Source organism: Notolepis coatsorum (assembly GCF_963971535.1).
Source record: "Notolepis coatsorum genome assembly, chromosome: 4".
Lineage (NCBI taxonomy): Eukaryota > Metazoa > Chordata > Actinopteri > Aulopiformes > Paralepididae > Notolepis > Notolepis coatsorum.
In genome coordinates this window covers 9,745,550-9,771,959 of record NC_140168.1, presented here as the reverse complement: position 1 = coordinate 9,771,959, position 26,410 = coordinate 9,745,550, and the positions used below count along the sequence as shown (strand labels likewise).

The window sequence follows — 26,410 nt, the reverse complement described above, 5'->3', positions numbered from 1 at the left end:
GGCCGACAGAGTCCCTCTCCATGACACTTGGTAGGAGCGGTCATTGAGGTATGATGTCAGCCATGTCAGCGCAGATCCAGCCACTCCCATTCCTGCGAGGGCCGCGAGGAGGATCTGATGGTTGACTGTGTCGAAGGCTGCAGATAGATCTAGGAGAATCAGGACAGAGGAGAGGCCTTTCGCTTTTGCTAAGTGAAGTGCCTCTGTGACCGCAATGAGGTATATGCCGCAATGTATATACTCTGTCAGGATCTAGGGGTAACAGTACTGTATATTTGAATACCGCCTATGTCACAAATGTATCAGTACTAAATACCTATATGTCCCTATGCCATAAATGTCATGTATGTTGTGTATGTCATAAATGTCTATATGAATTGAAAATGGGGGACCCTGATGGAAACAAGACAAACGTCTTTCTCAGGTCTGCTTCCCCTTAACAATTGTATGTATTGAGCCGTACTGTATTGTACCCATTCTGCAATCTGTTAAATAAAGTTTTCATTCATTCATTCATTCATTCATTCATTCACCTATGAGAGTAGTCATTTGTATGCATGGCATGCAGTCTTTCATTTTGATAACTTATAAAAACAGCATTAGCAATTTGCCAGTAGCAAAATTGGTAATGCTGTTTTTATAAGTTATTATAAGTTTATAAGTTTTTATACTTTTTTACAAGTTATTATAGTAGTACTGGTCTTACACCACGCCACACAAACCTACCACAACCAACAAAGCGTCACTGTGTTTCCTTGGCAACGCAAAAGTGTGTGATTCAAAAACTACTGACGTCATCATCTCAGAGTTCCCATGGTGCTTAGCGACACAACAGCCCGATGATTGAGTGTTCGGTGGCTAACAGCAGCAGCTAGCATAAACACTTGTGTTTTATTATTCGCCCCTCTTTTATACTATTCACAGAAACGCACATCAAACCTACTGGAATTCATTAGAGGGGTGAACAATATTACCATCGACGGTGCATAAGGAGAAGATTATTTCAACGGACCACGACGGTAGGGTTTCGAAAGAGAAAACGAATGTATAAACATTAACACAATGTTAGCTAGCATGTTAGCTAGCTTCACCAACACAGGGGCTCAGGCTAGTTCCTGGAGGGTCGCAGTTTGGCTCTGATTGTTGTTTGTGTTGTTGTTAATAATGTTTATTATGTATCATCATGTTGGTTACAATACGTTCAGCATAAGATCTCTAACATTAATAGTTCGGTACGTCTGGATGTTATTGAAGCACAGACGTTGCGTTGTTTTTATAATCCTCTCAGTGACTTGAGGTGTAAACAAACATGATGGGTGTTAGTCAGAGCCGCTGCTGCTGCAACAACACATTATTGATCTCATTGATTATTATTATTATGCGTTCACTTTCTGACTGACTTTTGGTCGAGACTCAGTGGGTTTTAAAAGCAGACAAGTATTCTATATATAAGTATAACTGCACATGATCCCCTTCTGCCCCTTGTTCACATTGTTGTTTGTTGTTAACGTCGTATGTCTCATGAGCTAGTTGGCTACTAATGCCCTGCTAGATAAAGTAGAAAAGTACCCATTCGACAAGTATAGAAATCAACATGTCTTAGTTGTTGATCCAGTTATTGAATTGATTGATTGACAACTTTATTAACAGATTGCAGAATGGGTACAATACAGCACGGCTCAAAAGTAGAAGTAGATCAAGTAGAAAAGTACCCATTCGACAAGTATGGAAATCATCATGTCTTAGTTGTTGTTGATCCAGTTATTTCCACACCACTAGTCGACAAGATGGGTCCAGGCAAACCTATGAGTAGCAGATCTACATTTAATCCCAGTACATTACAAGTTAACGTAATACATACGTTTAGTATGTATATACTCCCTTTTTAGACTATTTTTGTATCACAAACAGTACTGTATATTTGTAGATCTGGTATGTCATAAATGTATAGATGTAACAGTACTGTCTATCTGTATGTCATATATGTTATGATGAATTGAAAACGGGGGACCCTGATGTAAACAAGACGAAAGTCTTTCTCTGGTCTGCATCCCCTTAACAATTGTGTGTGTATATTGAGCCGTACTGTATTGTACCCATTCTGCAATCTGTTCAATAAAGTTTTCAATCACAAGTATAGAAATCACCATGTCTTAGTTGTTGTTGTTGATCCAGTTATTATGCGAGTCGACAGATGGGTCCAGGCAAACCGTGTCTTAATAAGTACTACCCTATGAGACTGAGTAGCATATATATATATCTACATTTAATCCTCGTACATTACAAGTTGCCGTTGATCATTACTGTGCTGAATGCCAAATTGTGTTCTATTCCTCTAGTCATGGACCAGGAGTATGAGTGTAGGCTGCTCCGGCAGATCAACATCCAGAACGAAAACGCCAGCCCCATAGTAAGTGGATATACATATCATATACATCACATCATATACATATCATTTTGCTCAATGTCACCTGGGTTGAATGTCAGCCTTAGCTCAGGAGTATGTTATTTTGCCCTTTTTTTTTTATTATTTATTATTGCAGTTTCACCCCTGATTTCCAATTTCCACCATTTAATAGTGTTTTCTGAATCATCATTATGGATAATAATATGCACACACATTTCCTTTTCTTTCAGTCAACATTTCATGCTATTGTTTTTGTAACAATATAATGCGGGCATATGTTGTTACCCCTTTTATGATAGGCCTGCCTGTCAGGCCTGGGCTGTTACAATGTGAAACTGTGGGACAATGGTTTTTCTGTAATGGCATTATCTTGACAATAGTAGATACCGGCTCCTCCCAAAGACCATGTATTACTGTAAATAGAACGAATGTGGGTGGAGTGGGTGTGATAGGTGTAGCCAGGCCATGGATTAGAAGGATAGTGTTACTGCTGTTTAACCGAGCATTAGGCCTCCTGATGACTTGTCGTACAGAATTTGTAAGTCGCTTTGGATAAAAGCGTCAGCTAAATGTAAATGTAATTGTTGTAGGCTACAAATATCCCACCTCCCTTTTCTCCTTTTGGTGTGAAGTGGTTGGAAAGTGAAGGTGTAACCGTAAGGAAAAATGACGCTCTCCCACTAAAGGTGCAGACTATCGCTAAGTTATTAAACAAAATAATGCAGATGGTTGTTGTGTGCGCAAAGCTTCTTTTTTATTGAACCAACGTGTTCCGGCTGTGCCCTCGTCGAGTGAAGCTTTAGGGGGTTCTGTTTGTGGTTTGTTTTATAATCTGTATTCTTTCCCCTCTCGCAGAAGGCCATGGGAGCAGTGCCTACTTTGACACCCACCAACTCCCCCCTGTCCTCCCCCAGCAAACACGGCGACCGCTTCATTCCCTCTCGCGCCGGCGCCAACTGGAGTGTTAACTTCCACCGGATCAATGTGAGCATCCCACAGGGTGGCACCCTGGATATAAATCTCCCCATAGTGTTAACTTCCACCGGATCAATGTGAGCATCCCACAGGGTGGCACCCTGGATATAAATCTCGCCATAGTGTTAACTTCCACCGGATCAATGTGAGCATCCCACAGGGTGGCACCCTGGATATAAATCTCCCCATAGTGTTAACTTCCACCGGATCAATGTGAGCGTCCCACAGGGTGGCACCCTGGATATAAATCTCCCCATAGTGTTAACTTCCACCGGATCAATGTGAGCATCCCACAGGGTGGCACCCTGGATATAAATCTCCCCATAGTGTTAACTTCCACCGGATCAATGTGAGCGTCCCACAGGGTGGCACCCTGGATATAAATCTCCCCATAGTGTTAACTTCCACCGGATCACTGTGAGCGTCCCACGGGCTGGCACCCTGGATATAAATCTCCCCATAGTGTTAACTTCCACCGGATCACTGTGAGCGTCCCACGGGCTGGCACCCTGGATATAAATCTCCCCATTTGTCTCGGAGCAGCAGCACCGCTGGTCTCTTGACTACTAACTGATGAAGGCATTGCCTTTTGGGTTAAACATGGCCGTGTTCTTCAGGAACTTTCATCTTATGTGCCTTCTGTACTTTAATTTCATACACCTTGATTTGATGGATTTTGGATGAGAATATTTCGTCATCGTCATTGGTTTTTTTTTTGTCACAGGAAAATGAGAAATCACACAATCAGAACAGGAAGACCAAAGATGGCACGACAGACAGCAGTAAAGGTAATCAACTCACCTTTATACTTGGAGGCTGATGTGCTGTTTATATCTGTATGTTTGGTGTGAATGCGTTCTCGGTGGTGTCGTGTATTAGGGCTGGGCGATATGGCCTAAATATGATATCACGATATTTTCTGACCTTTCGGCGATACACGATACGCATCACGATGTTTTTCTTTTTTTCCCCCAAACAATTCATTATGAGGCTTACCAAGACAGTATTTGAGTTTGCAAGCCAACATTAAAGACAAAATAAAATACCCATGCATTTAGCATTTTTATATTATATATTAGATTTAGATTATTGGATTATTAGATTATATATTGCATATATTTAGCAATGAGATATTATATGATTTAGATACGAAATATGATGAATTGAAAATGGGGGACCCTGATGTAAACAAGACGAAAGTCTTTCTCTGGTCTGCATGAATGAATGAATGAATGAATGAATGAATGAATGAATGAATGAAAACTTTATTTAACAGATTGCAGAATGGGTACAATACAGTACGGCTCAATACATACAATTGTTAAGGGGATGCAGACCTGAGAAAGACGTTTGTCTTGTTTCCATCAGGGTCCCCCATCCTCCAGTCCTGCATCCTCCAGTCCACTGTTGACTGTTGTTGTATTGAGCTGTACTGTATTGTACCTATGCTGCAATCTGTTAATAACGTTTATATTCATTCAGTCGGCAAACAGAATCAGTTTGATTGACAGTCGCGTCTGCCAATTACGTCACATCGCTTGCACCCGCCCTGCTGTTCTTAGCACCAATCGGCAAGCGCGTATTAATTTTTTACTTCCGCTATTGGAGAGCTCAATGAAAACAACAATGGCAGCGGTAGCTCGCCGCGGCCGACTTTTACCTTTTAGCTCTGCAGAATGACTAAACGACTGGAGGCATAATGATTTTACTTTAACGGATGTTATAATAAAAGCATTTCCATACATCTGTCTGATTGAAAACGTTATTAACAGACCGCAGAATGGGCACAACGGAGTCAGCACGGGCTGAGATATGAACGGCTAATGCTTGCTATATCTAGGTCGACCTCGGTCGTTGCTATGTAAATACGCTGATGTTATTGAAAGTGTAACTATATAACGTCAATGCCACAAAACGAATGCCTTTGTTATCATAAGTAGTAACTTTTGATGCAGTAGTGTGTGTGTGGGGCGGCGCTGTTCAAAAGTGTCAACGTGTGGACCAGATTGACGCAACACAAGCCTCTTGGGCAAAACATCACGATATCCACGATACGTTTAAAAAGTGTATCGTTAATGAACTGTACCCGATATTTATATAATATCGTCATATCGCCCAGCCCTGTCGTGTATGTACTAATTCCGTCTGGTATCTTGTATCAGTTCCAGTATAAATTGGTAGTTTGACCATATCAAGTTTATAAACCATGAAGATATTAGACCCATAGTTGTGAGTTGGAATGAATCCCTGGGACAGGGATCCCACGCAGATTCCCTCGCATCTTCTTTCTGGTGGCATTGCCTATTCGGGAAAACCCATAACATTTAGTCATGTAATATTATTCTATATTATATCATATATTATTATCTATTCTGAGAAAGAACAAAAGGGAGATGGGGAAACTAAATGAAGACACCCCTCTCTGGTTTCTTTCATGTAAAACCAGGTCAAAGGTGGAGTACAGGGGGTGACTTCAACCCACAATTAGATAGGTTTTTCTTCAGACAGAGTTGACCATATATATAAGCAATCCACAACACTGCATGTAATGTTAGGCCCTTATGTAAGGGATAATGTATAGCTACGAGGTCATTGTCGCAAAATAATTGACCGACACAGAGTTTAAAATACCGAGCCGCCTCGGCGAGGTGTTTTAAACGTCAGTGAAGGTCAATTATTTTGCGATGATGACCGAGTATAGCTGTACATTATCCCGCTTATTACATGGCTAACTTACTAACAATATACCTAATTCATTTTACAAAATCGACAAGACGAGATCAAATGCAGACGCAGTTGTTCTGTGGCTCTGTCAGCCCAAATTAAGTGATTATTATTATCGCCGGCAGCCCGGCAGGTGTGTCTGATTGCACTGAAGCAGTGTGTGTCAGTGGGGCTTGATTGCGAACAGCTGCGCACAGCGGTCATTATTGTTCCACAGAGGTCCGTTATCAAGTAATATCGGACCTCTGACGAGTGCTATTGACCAATCGCAAGCAAGCATTTTTTCGACGAATGTGAAAACGCCATGTAATAAATTACATTAACATACACCATGGGAAGAAAACACACAAGTGTTTGTTGCTTCAATGCATTCGTATTTGGCCTACTTTTTCTGTAGCTACTTTAACTTACCATTGTTGGCTCTTTTTAAGTTTTCCCTTTTATGAAATATCGATCTGTATATTTGCCTTTCCAATACTTACTTTGTTGCTAAAGTGCACTGCATTGTTTATTCTCAACTGATTTCTGGGTCAACTCATCTCAATCGGTCGTCCAATCAACTGTGTGATTAGTCAACGTGATCGTCACGGTCGCATCATACAAGTACAGTGGCAGTGAGATGGCCGGTGTGAAACACGTGTGGATGGTTGAGGATAATCTGTGACGGGTCGAAGTTGTGGTTGAATCACTCTGAGGACTTGGCGTCTGATCATCCCCCCCCCCCCCCCCCCCGTTGTTTCTCCTCTCCCGTCTCCCTCTGCCCGTAGCGGACGGCCTGGCGTACTCGGCCCTGCTGAAGAACGAGCTGCTGGGAGCGGGCATCGAAAAGGTCCAGGACCCGCAGTCAGAGGACCGCCGTCTCCAGCCCTCCACGCCCGTCAAGAGAAGCCTGTTCAGTGTACGGAACCACAACGCAACATCGATTAGAGTTATTATAGCCGAGAGACTATTGAACCTATTCTCTTCATACGTCGTTCTCTTTTCTAAGCGTATTTTTCCGCTTGTGTTTTACAGTATTCCGTGAGCGGCAAGCGGGCTCTCCCAGAAGAAGACGGCAACACTGTCTCTCCGTACTCCCTGTCGCCCGTCAGTAGCAACAGGTAATCAGTAGGGATGTCCCGATCCGATCACGTGATCGGGATCGGGGGCCCGATCGCATGATTTTCCGAAGTTCGGGATCAGCAAAAAAAAAAAAAAAAATTTTTTTTTTATTCAACATACATGACCATGTTCACGTCTTAAACTCATACTGAGGCCTTAGTTTTCGTTTTAAATTGCATATCATCATTCATTTATTTATTGTCAGACAGATCAGAAGAATTTTGCCAAAACAAACCAATAGTATCCAGCTGCAGAACAGCAGACCAGCCACACTCTCAGACCCAAAAAAAAAAAAAAAAGCATGCAATTGGTCCACTGATGGATACATCTTGATATTTGTCTAGTCTAGTGTGTTCATTAGACGGGTGAAATCCTCTTTCAGTGCCTCTGTGCCTGTTTTCGTAGGCAGTTAGCTTCTGGTATGCGTGCCATTAGCGTTAGCCACGCTTCTAGGCCTCTTTTCTTTTGGAAAGAATGATAAAAAAATATATATAATAATTTTTTAATTTTTTTTGTGTATTCGACTAAGAGGTTGGCAGTCGACTACGGCTAATTTCGACCGATTAGTCGACTAATAGGGGTCAGCCCTAATATATATATATATATTTAAAAAAATAAGTCAAGGTCTGGAATTCCGTGAAAACAGCAAATTTTTTAACAAGGTGCTTAAAAAGTCCTTGGAATTCAAATCAAATCAAATGTTCTGAATCAAGACATTGCATATTATTTTTTAATCTAAAGTGTAATTAATTGTCGGAAATTGGTTTTAAGCCATGAATATTTGATCCGATTTTTCCCCCATGAAAAAAAAACGCATTTAAAAGTGAATTGGATCCGTTTAAATGCCCTTTTAAAATAAAAAATAGTGCTTGGGAAAAGTACTTGAAAGTCATTGAATTTCGTTTTGCAATGTCTGTGGGGAACCCTGTAATGTGTTCTTCTTGTGCCGTAACTTTTCTCGTGTCCCCTTCTCGGTCTGTAGAGAGGAGCCCGGAGAGGACACATTACATTTACATTTAGTCATTTAGCTGAAACGCTTTCATCCAAAGTGACTTACAAGTTCTGTACGACAAGTCATCAGGATGGGCACAACTCTATCAGCTGAGTAACAATGTGCATCAAAGTGTTGAGTGCTACAGTGTAGGTTCGTTTATTAGGACAAGTGCATGACAGTAAGGTTAGCTAGGGTTAGATAAAAAAAAAAAAAATCAGATAACAGGTCTTTTCTTTTCCATTAACGTGTTTAACCGCCGATTCCTTCCAGCCAAAAGCTGCTGCGCTCCCCGAGGAAACCCACGCGCAAAATCTCCAAGATTCCATTCAAAGTGCTGGATGCGCCGGAGCTCCAGGACGACTTCTACCTCAACCTGGTGGACTGGTCCTCGCTCAACGTCCTCAGCGTCGGCCTGGGCACCTGCGTCTACCTGTGGAGCGCCTGCACCAGCCAGGTGTGTGTGTGTAGGGTTGGGCATCGTTTGTATTTGAACGATTCCGGTTCCGATTCTGCATATCGATTCCTGTTCTAAACGATTCTCGCTTCCGATTCTTTGCGGTGCAGGTCAAAACAGGTCACAGCTTATTTCGCTGAAAAATTGTAATTTTTTCATACTATTCACATTTTCAATTGACTTGATACAGTTTAATTTTGGTTGCTGTACTGTAATCGTGTAGGGTATTAATTAACAAAGTAAAAAAATATTGTATTAATCGAAATTAAGAATCGAAATGAAAATATGTTCCAGAACCGGAAGTTAGGAACCGGTTCCTATTAGAACCGGTTTTCGGTGCCCAACCCTATGTGTGTGATCTGTGGTGTCACTTTCTGGTAGATATTTGTATTAACCCTTTCACAACCACACTACAGAAGGTTAACCGTCTGTAGTGCCGCTAATCAATGTCGACGTATCTCATTGATGTTTTCAATAGTGGCACCGTTGTATAGTATGCGTGTCGTACACGATGTCTCGCGTAGAAGTGGCCCAAGTGACCTAACTGTCCCTCTCCTCGTCTCTCTCTCCCCAGGTGACGCGCCTGTGTGACCTCTCCGTGGAGGGGGATTCTGTGACCTCTGTGGGCTGGTCAGAGAGGGTGAGTCTCGTCTGTTTCACAACCATAACCCCCAGGGGGCGACAGTGGCTTAGGATGGTGGAGCAGTCGTCTGGTAATCCGGAGGTTCCCGGTTTGATTCCCGCTCCTCCCTGGCAGCGTGTCGAAGTGTCCTTGAGCAAGACGCCTAACCCCTAACGGAACGTAGACCAAATGCGTCCACATTTTTTTAGGATTCTAGCACATTTTCATAACGATAGCGAATATTACCGTTTTCATTGAGGTTTCTTACAAATTAACGATGCTTTATGTTGTCCTTTATATGCCGATTATCATTGAAATCTTAAATTGTACCATATGTCCCCCTTTAGACAACATATGTAACGCTACCAGCGCACTTTTGTTAAGATAATTAGTTTACCATTCGCGGTCGCTATACCGAGGTTGCAGTAATAGTTTACCGCTGTTCAGATCACGTCGAAGAATAGACACATCCCAGTGACCTGTGCTAAGGATCTTGGGAAATGTATTCATTAGGGATGCCCCGATCGATCGGCCACCGATCGTTATCGGCCGATAATCAGTATAAATATGCAATCGGTGATAATGCTTTATTTTCGCCGATCGTCAAAACAGATCTCACTCGCTGAGTTCTGTCTCAGACACCGGGAGCTGCACACAGTGCTGCGCGTCTGCTCCTCCTCCAGCTCCTCCCGCACGCATGTAAACACGGGTCTAGTCTAGTGGGACGGGACCTCCATGAGCTAACGTTAGCTACCGTTACAAAATGACCCAGTCAACTATTCACTTTTAGTTTAATACATGATGAGGCATTGTCTAACTGAACGGCATCTAGCCGGCTAGCTACTGATAGCTCCTGATATCAACAAATGCTCCAGCAATAGTCTAGTTATCTAGTACTAGTGTATGATACCTCTGTTAGCTCACGTTAGCTTAGCTCACTGTTCAAAACGAAATGTCCCATTCAACTAAATAGTTCACTGAGGCGTTGTCTTAACGTTATATTTCCGGCTAGCAGTAGCTACAGACAGCTCCTGATATCAATGTCTTATAACACTCATTCGATGCATATTCGAAGCCCGGCTTGCGTCGCAGTCACTAACGGGGATAGCTGAGGGAGTAGGGTATATCTGCAGAGCCTAGGGTAAATCTGCAGAGCCGAATGTGATTTGATCAAAGCAGAGTATGTACACACAGTGGACATAGCGAGCATTTTGACTTGTTGCGTGGTGGCGTTGTCTCGCAGATAATACAACTACAAGTACAAGTCTAATTATATATATATATTTTATAAAAAAAAAAAAAAAATTATATGATTTTTATTTTTATTTTATTAATCAAAAACGATCGGTATCGGATCGGTATCGGCCGATATGGCTCAAGACGATCGGTGATCGGTATCGGTGGCAAAAAACGTGATCGGGGCATCCCTAGTATTCATGTAGTTTTCAACATTTTCACCTTTTAATTTTAAACCAATGCTGCCATCTACTGACAACATAAAGTGTTGTCTAATCGTCACCTTGAGAGCCACTTCCGTATACTAGCGTCGCCCCAAACCCATTCTAGAGATTCCCACTTTTTACTGGGAGTGGGGCGTGGCCGTATTTGGTCCCAGACAATAAGAGTGGCTGCGATTGGTCACTGTGACGTTAATTGCTCCTGATGAGCAGGCAGGTTGGCACCTTGCATGGTCGCGCCTCCGCCGTCGATGTGTGAACGTGAGGGTGAATGGGTGAAATGTGAGGAACAAATTGTAAAGCGCTATATAAATGCAGCCATTTACAATTTACTTGCATTATCTAATCATTTTGTGCAATAAGATGAGATATTCCTCTATTGAACCCCTTGGGGGGGAAATTCAGGCATCGTAGACAAAGAGGGAGAGACGACCAAATTCAAATAACCAAAGGATTTATTCCAGTAACAAAGACAAAGTCCAAGAATGTACACGACCAACAACAAAGCTACTGGCGTCTCAGGGGGAGAGCGCGCAGCATCCGAGGTCCGCGTTGCTTTTTTAGCAGGGAGCATGGGAACCCCCGGCCCAGGTGTCTCCCAGTGCGCTGACGAGCGCTCCAGCCACGCCCACCTCCAGCACCTGTCAGCACAGAACATAGCAGACACACACAGACAGGCGGACAATGGTGACGGAGTGGCGGGAGTCGTAACACAGTGATCTACCTGGCATTTACAAAATGACAAGCAATGGCAGAAGGGATGCCACCTGTTCATTAGTGTGTGTGTGTACATAAAATCAAAAATCAAATCAAATTTATTTGTAAGGCCCGGCGACACACGTTAACACTTTCCGTGCCGGAGGTCGGGTGCCCCAGAACCCTGTTGCGTGCCAGCGTCCACTTCAATGATAGAGCTCTCATATTTGCGAACGCATAAACGACATCTTAAATTATGGCTATGTGTATAATCTGGCCGTCGCTTATCAATGACTTGTTTGCAGTCAACATTGTCGAAACGGATTGTTTTTTAATCGGTTCATTTCCGTTTTAGACCATTTTGAAAAACTCGTTTTTTGAAAGTTTCAGGAACATATAAAGATTCTGTGATAAACGCCCTTTACTGGAATATTCTGGAATACACAAAAAAACGTTGTCATTTCTCTGCCTATTTATGAATAGTTTTCAAATAAACGCTAGATTATCGATAGTATATGTGTACTTATGCACGCTATAGAAGCGGGCTGAAAAATCGATTATCTCATTTCCTGATCAGCACACACACACACACACATAGGGCACACGTTGATATCTCTGTGAAAAAAGCTCTGATTATCCTAAAACTGGTCAAATAGATTCCTTACCTCAGATCAGATGTTCTCCAAAAAGATTATTCCAATTCCTGATCGCCATTCCAAATATCGATCGCGTTTATTGATCCAACGCTGGGTACTGGAAATATGTATTCCACGCTGTTCTGGGGCTCCACAATGAGTCTGATCGTCTCGGGTGACTTGCCTGAGAAGTAAAATGTGGAAGCAGGATTTTTTCCCCCCCATGCGTTTCATTCAATCCATTCCAAAGGGGTGCAGTACCACAGGGAGAGACAATAGTGGGCGGTATTTTCCCAATGGAGTTCAGAGAGAGTTTGCAGTGGTAACGTGAGGCTAGATTGATGAAATATGAATTCAAATCGCCAATAAAAAAAAACAAGATCTCTCGTCGTTGGCACTGAACGGTCGGCATGAACAAAGGAGATATCTCGTCGTTGGCACTCGAAGTGTTAATGTCCCCATGGGCCGGACACGTCTTCTTTAAACAAGTCAAGAAGAAACATCACAATAAGACAAGAACACCATAAAGTCCAAATGTATTTAAATAAATGCTAAATAAATGCAACACTCCCAGACATACCCCACGCGAAGGTAAGGAAAAACTCACTAAAACCTAGCAATAGGAAAAAATGCACCACAGGCAATGTGGAGGAGAGAAACCTTAGAAGGGACATTCGAGGGGGGATCTCCCTTCTTAGATGTCGGTGATAGTAGTGTTGCAGTAAAACAGGCGAGACAGTTGGTAAGCATGCACTCATATGTCTAGTGAAACATGCATGTAGTATATATATTCGGTCGTTAAAGAACCCAGGACGCTGTAGTGGAAAATGTATGGTTATATACTAGGGGTGGAACGATACGCATTCGAACCGTGTTCCGTACGGTACGACCCCCACGGTTCGGGGCGTCTGTTCAGATGATGCCCAAATAAAAAAATAAAAAACGTCATTTGGCATGGAGCCAGGAGAGGTGAGCGCTGGCAGCAGCAGCACTGCAGCCAGGTGCTAGTCAGTTTGTGTAAAAATGGCAAGCACAATATAAATCAATCTTCATTACTTTAAAAAAATATCCATTAACATTACTTTAAAAAAATATCCATTAACATTACATAGGCCTACACACATCTTGCCACAGCGTTAGCAGTTTGTACAACACAGCGCATGTTGAACTATGGTAGCCCGTCGGCTAATACAGTCAATGCAATGTTATCGTAGCTACTAGCTAGCAGAGGAGGAAATGGGAGTCTGAGAGGCGGGGTGTTTAAAGACAATGATAGGCGTTTATTCAACATCCAAGAAGCCTAACATACAACTGTGTTTTACTAACTCCAACCGGGACTATTGCCGCTTTTCCACTGCATGTTGATGTTATGAACTCCTCCTAACGTTACTGGAGCTGATAACGTTACCGGAGCTGAAGGTCCGTGACATTAAAATGTCTGTGGGGACCCGCCAACCCATAGATAGTTCCAACTCACCGAATTACGGAATCAACCACAGTTGCACTGAATATTTAAATAATGTTAACAGTGACACTTTTCCCTTTGATAAGAAATCCAGCCATATTCCTTTCATTGTATTTCAAATACTGCACTTTAATTTCAAGCGGAAAACGAATCTTTCCATTAAGAACTGACAATCAGGGAATTTAAACATTGTTGACATTGTTTTTTTGTGTTTATATTAAAGAAAGGAAAGTCTAGTGCTGGCTGAGCATATTGTTTGTTTGCACTAAGTTAATACTTTGACAAATGTAGCCTATATTTTTCAGTCAGTTTGGTCTTTGTGTGCCAAACATTATTTAAGGCTGTAAACACTTAACACTGTAAACCTTTTTATTTTTTTATTTTTTTTGTTTTTTTTATAAATATAAAGATTAGATTTAAGTGTTACATTTTTTTTAATATAAAAAACAACGTATATCGAACCGAACCGAAAACCATGACCCCAAAACCGTGATACGAACCGAACCGTCCATTTTGTGAACCGTTCCACCCCTACTATATATACCATAAAATCATAATTACTATTAATCTACAATTCTGTGATATTGAAGTCATGTAAAAGACACTATCCTCCCCTCGAGCTCTGTGAACACTGACGTTGGCAGGCCTCTGGGGGGAAGGGGTTGTGTTTGTCTTCACCAAACAATATTCAAAGCAGAATGTGTACAAAGCAGGTCAAGATAACTTAACCTAGAATGTTGAAGCCAGGTCACCAGGGTCTTGGGTCAGGATCAGGGGGAGACTCGTCGAAGCCCGTGATCTTTGTCCGATGATGTAAGATCGCACGATTTGAGGGAGAACACACACCTGTTTAAACTGGTCATTTTGGTCATTTGATCAGCTGGTCTTGAATGTCTATAAATATCAATGATATTGTGAAATGTCTTACTTCCTTCTGGGGAACCGACCAGGGATTCCATTCTATCTTTCTATTCTTTTGTAAACTACAGTTCCTATAATTGAATAAAGTACTAGATAATCTGATTAATTCCAGCCTCGTCTATTTTCCTACAACGCCTATCGCAAAGAGTAGGAGGTTCCCTGACGTTCCTGGCCAAATTCCCAATCAGGTCTGTGACACTGACATCAAGCCCACCTAATCATCCCTTCCCCTTAACACTTTCCGTGCCAGCAGGGGGTGCCAGAAATAGGCGCTTGAGTGCCAACGCTGTAGTCAATGGAGGGCGATCATATTTGCGAACGCATAAACTATATCTTAAATTATGTGTCTAATATGCCTGTCGCTTATCAATGATTTGTTTGCAGTCAACATTGTCGAAACGGATTGTTTTTTAACACTTTGATCGCCAGGGTTAAATTCATAATTTACCATCCCTCGCCAGCCCTATTTAACATGGAGAAGTTCCCCTTCTTTGCAGGGCTATAACTTTTTAAATTGTATTGCTAAATTGACATTACTGTGGCCCATTCAACGTGTTATATCTATTGTTCAGGGTGTAGCAACGTTATACTTTTTCATTCACTTATTCATAATAAAATACGGTCTAAAGTATAAGTATGTTTTTATCGTTTTCTGCAGCTTTCTCCAGAACTTGATTTATAGCCCCAAATGCATTATATTGATGATGAAATACAGTTTGATAGGAATCTGTGCGAGATAAAAAATGTCAACTGGAGGTGCTTCTAGGAGTTACTAAGTATGATCTGATGTTGACCGGATGGGCGGGGGGTCGTTTATAATTCCGTGGCCAACTTTATATCATTCATCTATTGTGGGTGATATGATCATCAGAGCAGTTTATATCGAACACGTTAAAAAATACAGCTGAATCTTACCGTATCTTCCTCGCGCCGTTGGACGATGAGCGTGGAACTGAAATATTCCTATTATGGGATGTAGAAATATCCGATCCATTTCCAGGTTGTATAATAGTATATACGTCCAAATCATGTTGTTTATTGAGTTATTTGCAACCGATCGATGTCCAGTGTGTCAAGATTAGGGATGGGTACCTTTCACATTTGAACCGATACCGGTACCGGTACCTGTGAATCGATACCGGTACCCAACGGTACCTTTTTTCGGTACTTTAGTCTCAAGAAATTTAATTTACCTACCTCAGTCGTAAAAAAAAAATCCAAACTTCAAATAACTACAATTTCGACAGTTTTCGGCTTGTCATTGCTCCGACTGCTTTGTTGTTGAATCAAGTCAAATCCTAGGTAAGCATATATTGTGCGTGTGAACGTTGACACGAAAAAAAAAAAAATAATTAAAAAAAAACGTTTATTTTTATTTTATTTTTTCCGGTTTCTCACTTGATTCGATACTCGGTAGTACCGACGTGTTTCGGTTCGGTGCCTCAAAAGTACCGAATTCGGTACCTATCCCTAGTCAAGATGGAGTCCCGCTAACGATAGCAAGTGCCCGGACGAAATATGGGTGAGCACCACTTCATCCCCATCACTTCCTGTTTGGGCGATCCGCCGATCGGCCACCAGATGGCGCTCTTGAACCGTTGGAGAGTTGAGAGTGGCTCAACAGTACATATCATGTCTCCGGGGGAGAAATATGATTTCGATCACAGATTTTTGAAATATTGATATCAAAGACGCTGTCCAGCGTCTTCGGCAGAATGAGCATGGCGGGGAAAGACGCTGCCCAGCGTCTTCGGCGATTAAAGTGTTAATCTTTTTATTTCCGTTTATACCATTTTGAAAAACGCTCGTTTTTTGAAACTTCCAGAAGAAGAAAAAAGATTCTCCAGGAATCGCGCTCTACTGTAATACACAAAACACGTTGTCATTTTTCGGCCTATTTTTCAAATAAACGCTAGATTATCGATAGTATATGTGTATATGTGCGTGCTGAAAAATCGATTATCTTATTTCCTGATTTCCGAGATTTCTCGTCGGTTGGCACTCAAAGTGTTAATGGACTGATATCAATTGACTGTCTCCTGAGCCATTCAGCCATTGTGTAGTGTGATGTGTGCCTGGTGCCAGTTTAATGGCAGCCATTGAGCCTGCATAGCCCAAGGTCGGGTGCTACACAGTGGTGGTGAAGGAGGCAATTTCCACCCTAAATGGTAAATGGCTGCTTTTTTATATAGCTCTTTTATCCAAAGCGCTTTGCAAACCTCCGGATTGCCAGACGACTGCTCTACCTCCCGAGCCACTGTCGCCCCTACATTGTGGGGAGCGCTTTGAGTGTCTAGAAAAGCGCTATATAAATGTAATATTATTATTATTATTATTATATTGACCAGTGTACTTTGTGTTTTCAGGGTAACCTGGTCGCAGTGGGCACTCACAAAGGCTACGTGCAGATCTGGGACGCTGCAGCCGGGAAGAAGCTCTCCGTGCTGGAGGGACACACCGCCAGAGTGGGTGAGTTGAGAGGCTGTCCCCTGATGGACGGCAGGGACGGAGGAGGAGCAGTAGATGGCGCCTCCTCTCTGGTTCCCCCGGCTGTAGCCTCTGATGTAGGGTTGCACGATTCTTGTTAAAATGTGAATCGCGATTTTTCTCTTAAGAATTGAGATCACGATTCTCACATGATTCTTATTTTTTCCAATAAAATCATTTATTGCACTCTTTCTTAAACAGACAACATAACATATATCAAAGTGCTTGACTTAAACATAACATATATCAAAGTGCGGCGGCTGGGTGGCGCAGCGGACATTGCGCTCGTCACCAACGCAAGAGACACCGGGTTCGACTCCGGCTGTCGCCGTTGCCTCCGGCTTGGGCCGGCCGTCATACTGGCTCAATTGGCAGAGTTAGCGGGTGGAAGTCGATGGGTGGTAATCTGGACGTTGTGGACAGCGACTCCTACAGGTCGGTTGGGGGACGCCTGCACAGCAGAGACAGGAAATGGCGGGGGTAGTAGTGTGAGCCTCCCACACGTTATACACCTCGCCAAATGAGAGTCCGCGCTGGCAGGTGAAAAGATGTGACTGGCTGCCTCCTCGTGTACCGGAGGGGACACGTGATGCAAGGCTTCTATCCTCCCTACAACCGGCCAGTGGGGGGCACATGCGAGCAACGTTCAAGACAGGGGAGGGGAGAATTGGCACAGCGAAATTGGGATGGGAGAAAAAATTGAAAAAGAGGAGAAAAAGTGGATAAAAGATAAAATAACATGAAAGTGCTTGACTTAAACTTAAAAGTCTCTTGTAACATACGGTTACCGTGTGATAGCAAAGGGTTAACCTTCTGCAGTGCCAGTGTGGTACTGAAAGGGTTAAACAAGAGTTATATACTTTTTAAATACGCAAGCGGGTCCCGTGGAGCGTCCCCGGACGGTCCGACTGTTAATCATTTCTCTCGCTCGCTCGCTCGCTCACTCCCCCCCCCTCTGTTTGTCTTCTGTCTCTGCCTCTCTCCAGGTGCATTAGCGTGGAACGCCGACCAGCTGTCCTCGGGCAGCCGCGACCGGGTGATCCTGCAGAGGGACATCAGGGCGCCGCCCCTCCAGTCGGAGCGCCGTCTCCAGGGACACCGACAGGAAGTGTGCGGCCTCAAGTGGAGCACCGACCACCAGCTGCTGGCGTCGGGTGGAAACGATAACAAGGTACACACACACACACAGCAGGGATGAGTTGGAATTTACGAATTTTTCAAATAGTCGTGCCATCGTCTCCTCATTCGATTTTCATGTCAGAGTCGAAAAAGAATATATATAATTATTATTATAAAAAAAATTAAATTCAGTGAAGCAAACCATTCTTATTTAATACATTTTTATATGTACAGGCAGCCTAATTTTCATAGCCTAATTCTATGAATGATCCATTCTATTTAAAAAGAATGACTGAATTTGACTGAAACTGAACATTTGAACTGAATTTAAACTGAAACAGAAAATAACAATTTCGTTTTTCGGGGGGAGGGGGGGGGGAGTCGAAATGTTTTATTATTCTGTATTAAGAACAGTAAACTATTGGAAAATGATTTTGGTCAGTCATGCACATCCCTAGTACACAGGGAGGAGGAGGGACACAGGTGGATTTACTTCCAGAGCGGAGCAGGCTGTGAGCTTCCTCCTTCACCAGCCACAGGGGGGCAGCAGCGGGCTCCCAGAATCCACCTGCCACTCTCACCGGGTCGCGTGTATACTTTCGACAACAAATGTTTGTTTCCGCGTTCGAGTTTTGCGCTCTGATTGGCCAGGTCATGTGACCAATCGTGGGACAGCAAGTTCTGCGCCTATTTCCGGGTCTAACAGCCTGCAAACTACCTAACGCCTAGTTAAAGTTAAAGTTGGTTGAAGGTTAGAGTTTGGAATCAGGGCTGGTGTTCTATCGCCATGCTCTAAGACAAACTCTAACCTTAACCAACTTCGAAAGAGCGCCTAAGCTTAACCAGTGTAGAAACTTGATGATTGGCGCACATGTCACATGACCAGAAACGCGCGTGGCCAATCAGAGACGCGGAAAACAAACATTTGTTGTCGAAAGTATTCAGGCCACCGGGTCATAAGCCAAACAGGATACAAATGATTAGGGCTGTACCCAATGTCATTTTTATTTATTTATTTTTTACATTCAAAGCTTGTATTGGAAGTTTTCGAATAAAGCTTCGAATGTCTGTCGTCATATTTTATGACGTAATTGTAAATTAAAAAAAATCCTTTAAACTAAATCCTCAATTTTGGTTAAATTAGTCTTTTATTTTATTATTAAATCGACTTTATTTAATGAATATAACTCGTCAGTTTCGTCGACATAAATAATCCAATAAGGGCACGGTTGATGGTGACGTCTTGATGGAGCGCCGAGCGGATGCAGACAGGCTGCATCTATTTGAATACCAACCGGTTTATGCGTTTTATAAATCGAATTGGCCACTGACGTTTCTGGTCATGTGACATGTGCGCCCAATCGCGTGACGCGCCCATTTCCCCCTCGACCAGCAGCAAACTACCTAACGCCTAGTTTATCACTGGTTAAGCTTAGGCGACTCTTTCGAAGTTGGTTAAGGTTAGAGTTTGGAATCAGGGCTGGCGTTCTATCGCCCTGCTCTAAGACAAACTCTAACCTTAACCAACTTCGAAAGAGTGCCTAAGCTTAACCGGCGAAAGAACTTGCCGTCACACGATTGGTGCGACCAGAAACATCAGTGGCCAATCGGAGCGCAAAACGCGAACACGGAAGCATGAACCGGTTGGCATTCGAATAGACGCAGATAGGCTACATCATTTATGATAAATGTTTTATTTAAATCTTTATGACTAGTCATATTCTATAATAGTATAATATTAGTGCAGCCTAATATTGATCTGCAACTGTGAAGAGAAACCCCATTGGTTTAAACAGAATGAATAGACACATAAAAAAAAATCGAATGTCGATTTAGAATTCGAACGTCAACGTTATGAGTGAAGTTTGGAACTATTGGGTGCAGCCCTACAGCACTACAACACCCAGAATCCACCACTTTCACCGGGTCACCTGCCAAACAGGATACAAAATAAAATGTCCTGCTGTGTCAGAATTGCTCTGTGGTTTGACCTAGGGCTGGGCGATATGACCAAAAACGTTATTGCGATAAAATTATAAAATTATTTTCATATAATTCGATATCGATAATTATCGTCGATATAATGTCCGTCAAGTTTAATTAACTTCTTATGCTGCTGCGAATGTCTCAAGTCGAGTTGATGTCGTCATCAGTCCGCGCACGTTAGTAGTTAGCCGACAAGCGGAGTATCTCATGACAATAAATATGACACTAAAATACTCTCTTCCGCCACAATATATTGAAACGAACTGTATACCCCACACTACTATAAACGTGGCCTCAGAATTCAAAACAAACACACACATACTCGGCACGTAAATATATAAAACATCGCCGTGCAAGCTAATTAGCCTAGCAAGCCTGTAGTATCTAAGCGGTGTATTCCATGACAATGTGCTAAATATTACACTAAAATACTCTCTTCCGCCACAATATATTGAAACGACGTCCACTGTATATCCCCACTACTATAAACGTGGCCTCAGAATTCACGTCACACACATACTCGGCACGTAAATATATAAAACATCGCCGTGCAAGCTAATTAGCCTAGCAAGCCTTGTTGTTGAGTGAGTCCTACCTCCTTCCGGGTATATTTCGCTCTCGGCCATCTCCTTCACTGATTGGTTGCAGGGCTGTACGCTAAGCTTTTTCACTAGGGGCACACTTGCCCCTAAATTAGAAATTTAGGGGCAAAAAATATGTTTTAGGGGCAAATTTTTAAATAACAATTTTACCATTATAGTGCAAAAAAATATGTTCCTCCTGCCTCATTACTGTGGTCCTTTTATTTAACATTTAAGTGCTTTTGTTGTCAGGTTTGTATCTTTTATAATGAACCAACTAGGGCTGGGCGATATGGCCTAAATATGATATCACGATATTTTCTGACCTTTCGGCGATACACGATACACATCACAATGTTTTTCTTTTTTACCCCAAACAATTCATTATGAGGCTTACCAAGACAGTATGAGTTTGCAAGCTAACATTAAAGACAAAATAAAATACCCATGCATTTAGCATTTTTATATTATATATTAGATTTAGATTATTGGATTATTAGATTATATATTGCATATATTTAGCAATGAGATATTATATGATTTAGATATGAAATATGATGAATTGAAAATGGGGGACCCTGATGTAAACAAGACAAAAGTCTTTCTCTGGTCTGCATCCCCTTAACAATTGTATGTATTGAGCTGTACTGTACCCATTCTGCAATATGTTAATAAAGTTTTAAATCAATCAATCAATAGCATTTTAGCATTTTTATGAAACTACTGTATATTTGTATGTCTCTAAATGTTTTGATGAATTGAAAATGGAGGACCCTTATGTAAAAAAGCCGAAAGTCTCTCTCTGGTCTTCATCCTCTTGTACTGTATTGTACCCATTATGCAATCTGTTAATAAAGTTCTCATTCATTCATTCTGACGGAAAACAGAATAATTTTGATTGACAGTAGAGTCTGCCAATTACGTCACAACGCTTGCACCCGCCCTGCTGTTCTTAGCACCAATCGGCAAGCGCATTAGTTTTTGACTTCCTGAATGCCCTGTGTGTTGACAACAACAAAGCTACTAACATTAGCTCCCCGCGGCCCACGAGTAGGAGACCAGTGCTCTGCAGGATGACTAAATGAGGCATAATGATTTTACCTCAACGAATGTTATAATAAAAGCCTTTCCATACATCTGTCTGATTGAAAACTTTATTAACAGACCACGGAATGGGCATATCTCAGCACAGGCTGAGATATGAACGAGTAACGTGTGGACCAGATTGACGCGACACAAGGTTTACACAACAGCCCCCACCCCTTGTTTTATTGTATTTGTACCTGTACTACCTGCTGTCAGCTGTTTATCTCTCTCTGTGAGCTTGATTAGCTCACGTTAGCTAGCGTTAGCTCCGCAGCTAACCCTGAACTAAATCAATGACTAGGTTCTAAAGCATTTCGAGTAGTTTTCACTGCACATAGAAGCAGCCAAACAGCGGGAGAATTTCGGGAGCATATGGCCAAAACCCAGTTAGGAACCATCGATTCCCATCCCTACTACTAACTTTACTTTTCTTCATAGCTAAATCAGACAGTCAGCCAGTCTATCAGAGTGAGTGCTCAGTTGATTTTCCCCGCTGATCATACCTGAGTGCTCAGCGTCATCACACGCCTTGGATCATTTAGGAGTGAAATGCGAATGCAAGGCTTGAAATCCCTACTTGCAAGCCCGCCCCCAAATATTATTTACCAAACGCAACGGCCAATTACCGGTATTTGACCGGCAAAATCTGTTGAAGTCCGACATATTTAATCTCTCCGGTCTTAATGTCCGGTGAAAATAATTCCCTGAGTCTAAGCACAATTTGATTACCGTACTTTTCGGACTATAAGCCGCGGCTTTTTTCCCCATTTTTCGACCCTGCGGCTTATATAACGGTGCGGCTTATATGTGGACCAAACCCGAACATTTTAAAATCGAAATATTGCTTTTTTTAGTATACTATTGCACTAAATGGTAACACTTGTTATGCAAATATGCAACTTGTTTGTTGAAATGTTAATAAATGAGAGCTTCCTCAAACAGCCATCTCTTTCCCGACAATCCCCTCTGTGCACGAACCCTTACATATGGTAATTAAACATTAAAACACCTGCGGCTTATAGTCCAGTGCGGCTTATATATGTACACATCATTCAATTTAGCTGCTGCGGCTTATAGTCAGGTGCGGCTTATAGTGCGAAAAGTACGGTATTTGAATTGTATTAAAATAGGCTAAAATTAAATAGCCTATGCGATGAACGAAACAATCATTACATTTGTTTCATCGTTGCTTCTAATAATGACAACGACGTTGTCAGCGAGAGCTTAGTGCTGGGTGTGCGAACTTTTGTGAAGCTGCAGAGCCGGAGCAGCACAGTGCAGTACTCCAATTCAGCCATTGGCAATTCAATGTTGGGTGGGGGGCGCTGCTGTGCGGTCCCCAGATAGAGCCAGAAAAGAGCCAATAACAGCTGAATCTGCTGCTCTGCATCGACATACTCTCGCAAATAAGTCATTGGGAGGTGGAGAGAGAGAGAGTCGTCACGCAAACCCACGATAATGTTGCCGTCTCTCTCTGCCAAATTTCTCAGTTCTTCGCTTGATATAATTAATACAAATGTCCAATATAACGGAATTCGTTAGCTCATAAAAATGTGATTATAACAGACTGCTGTTTTTAATGTCGGGCGACTGCCCACAGACACCTATTTGATTTAAAGTCGGCAGCAGCACGGAGTCTCGGGACTTATTTTATTTGGAATATAATGACTTTATACGCAAAAGTAGCCTAGTTTTAAGTAAAAATATTATAAATCTACATGCCTTGATGATGTCATTCTTTTGTTTTGTTGTCATTCTTTTGCCTATCAATTGTTTTTAAGCTCAATAAACTCTGACCGGAATTTCTCTCATTTGACCGGTAGATTGAAATCTACCGGACACTGAGGCCGGCAACAATTTTTTCTAACGGAAACCCTGGAATGCACACTATATTGATTAGAGTTATATATTCATGTAGAGAATGGTCTGAGCTATTTAACCATGTAAATGTGCAGGCTCTATTTATTACTTAAACAACATAAACTGAAAGGAATTTGTATTTTCCGTAAAATTAACAAAAATAAATATCTGACTGTGTTGACAAAGATCTGACGGTGTTGACGAGAAACTGACGTAGTTGACAAAATTGGATTTGCATCTCTGATAAATGAACACATGCATTTTTTAAACAGATGGAAGTGACAATAATAATAACTCCTTGTCTTATACTGAACATTTTGTTAACTCAATTGTAATAAACAACAAACTTATCCAACTATTACAAAATTCATCGTTTCCAACAACAAAAACAGTAATGGAGACCAGGACCCCTTCTCGTCCCTGTTTTCATCTACAGTACCTCTTCTACACAACTTCCTGATCTCCACTTTCTCACCCACTTCTCCTCTTCCTTTCCTTTTGCATTTCTGATTAGTTTCACTATGATGTATTGAACTGGGCAGAAACAGACATTCTTGCCACATTTGGGCTGAACCTTTTCTGTTGGACCATGGGGATGCAGAAATTCCACTTTCACATCTTGTTGCTCATTATCCACATCGATGGTCTTGTAAAACTTACCAGACCATGTGTGGTAGTGTTGCATTCACCACAGGCAGGGAAATGAAAAGGGGTCCTCAGGGATAGAGCTGACCATGCTATTGCCTGATTTAATTAGGTTTATGAAAAAGTCTGATGGAGTTGACATAAACTGAGGACACAACTTTGATAGGCAGATTTCTATGGAAAATATTATTTGAGTTTCATGGCATGCATTGTTTTATACATGTATAACCATTATCCTTGATTTGATATGTATGTTTTCACAAGTGGAGAGGTTTTTCAAGCTTTTTTAGGCTGGTCAATAATGTGACCCTTGCTGAGGACAAGAAAATTAACATGGGAGCTTCTAACCACAGATTATACATTTAAACAAATATCCCCCCAAAAACAAATATATGTGCTAAACATAACATCAGTATACACAATACCTTTAGATTTAACTTTGTGAGTATGTCAATCATTATGAATTTCTTTATTTATTATATAAATTTGACTTTTCTATGTAGGACATGTTTTGTCCCGACTCTCAAGAATCAGTGACTTATATATGTCAGTATCACATAATGTTATGACCATAAGCTTAGTGGACTTACTCCCTTTGTCTCTCTCTCCCCCCCCCCCCTCTCTCTCTCTCTCTCTCTCTCTCTCTCTCCCCCCCCTCTCCCCCCCCCCTCTCTCTCTCCTCCCCCCCCCCCCCCCCCCCCCCTCTCTAGTTGCTGGTGTGGAACCACTCCAGCGTGCTCCCGGTGCAGCAGTACACGGAGCACCTTGCGGCGGTGAAGGCCATCGCCTGGTCCCCCCACCAGCACGGCCTGCTGGCCTCCGGGGGCGGCACGGCCGACCGCTGCATCCGCTTCTGGAACACGCTGACGGGCCAGCCGCTGCAGTGCACCGACACGGGCTCCCAGGTCTGCAACCTGGCCTGGTCCAAACACACCAACGAGCTGGTGAGTGGGCCGCGGGGGGAGGGGGGTTACGGATAAATACTAATAAATATAAAGTGTGTTAAAGTGAGTCGTTAAGGTGAGTGTTTATGATGTGTGTGCTGCGAGTGTAGTAGATGATGGGTTGTTACATAGTGTCATTGTCATTGATTGTTGTTGTGGTGGTGGTGGTGGTGAAACCACCTGGTTGTTAAACATGTGATTTGTCTCCCCCTGCAGGTGAGCACACATGGTTACTCTCAGAACCAGATCCTGGTGTGGAAGTACCCCTCGCTCACCCAGGTGGCCAAGCTGACGGGACACTCGTACAGAGTACTCTACCTGGTCAGTACATAGTGTGTGTGTGTGTACTGTATATGTGTGTGTGTGTACTAGGGGTGTAACGGTACGTGTATTCATCCCGCGAATTTACGGTACGGCCGTCACGGTGCGGTACGTGCAGCCATACGAAGAATACGCCTCACAGCGCAAACACACCAGTCGCACATGCATGCACTCGCGGGTTCTGTGCGAGAACAGCGCGTGTGGCCGGGCACACCGAGGCCGACTTCAGAGCGGGCGAAAGTGCACGTAGGAAGGCACATTTACATTGGAACAGCCTGCAGGGGCATTCAAATTTTACAGTTTTCTTTCGTTTTCTTGTTCGCCCAATAATGTCAACCAAATGAAACCAATGGAAAGACACACACACACACGCGTCGTCAACAAACACCAACATTCTCCTCCGCCGGACTCTCACAGGCACAGCTGATCAAATAAAAAAAAGAAACATACTTTTCCGGACTGATCATCTGAGCTCCTCTCCAGTTGAACTGCTACTGTGTTTAAATCCAAATAATCCTCTGCCATTGTTGTAACATGTCATCTGTTCTCTAGTCTTCAGTCTCGTGCAGTTAAATCCTCTCTACAAGTGAAACTGAAACTTACCAAGGATAAGTTGTTAAAGGGGCAGTAGGCAATTAATTTACTCAGTGAATGCCTGAACAAACACAGAATGACACCAGTATCACTGACTACCACGGCAAGCCTATAGAAAATGATTCTATTTAATAATTATAATTATAATAATTATCATAAATATAATATATAAATAAAAAAAATTAAGAATTCATTATATTACAACACTTTGGGTGCCGGGAGCCGTCTTTAGACGTCTTTGCTGGCCATGCTAAAGTTGCCGGGGGACGCTGTACGTCGTCTTTATATCAATATTTCAAAAATCTGCGATCGGATTCATAATGTCCCTCCGCTGGC

General features: G+C 42.4%; 1 protein-coding gene across 1 annotated transcript; it reads left to right on the top strand.

Moving 5' to 3' along the window:
• Window positions 1-866: 866 nt before the first annotated feature.
• On the top strand, window positions 867-25,492 carry LOC311226398 (fizzy-related protein homolog; the record flags this gene model as incomplete). The annotated part of the gene is made up of 12 exons (XM_084311827.1): window positions 867-1,019; window positions 2,340-2,410; window positions 3,263-3,391; window positions 4,107-4,170; window positions 6,874-7,004; window positions 7,121-7,206; window positions 8,472-8,655; window positions 9,230-9,295; window positions 16,818-16,920; window positions 17,925-18,109; window positions 24,926-25,159; window positions 25,376-25,492. Exons 2-12 carry the CDS (start codon window positions 2,342-2,344, stop codon window positions 25,490-25,492), a joined length of 1,368 nt encoding a protein of 455 aa, XP_084167953.1. The 5' UTR covers window positions 867-1,019; window positions 2,340-2,341.
• Window positions 25,493-26,410: the final 918 nt, after the last annotated feature.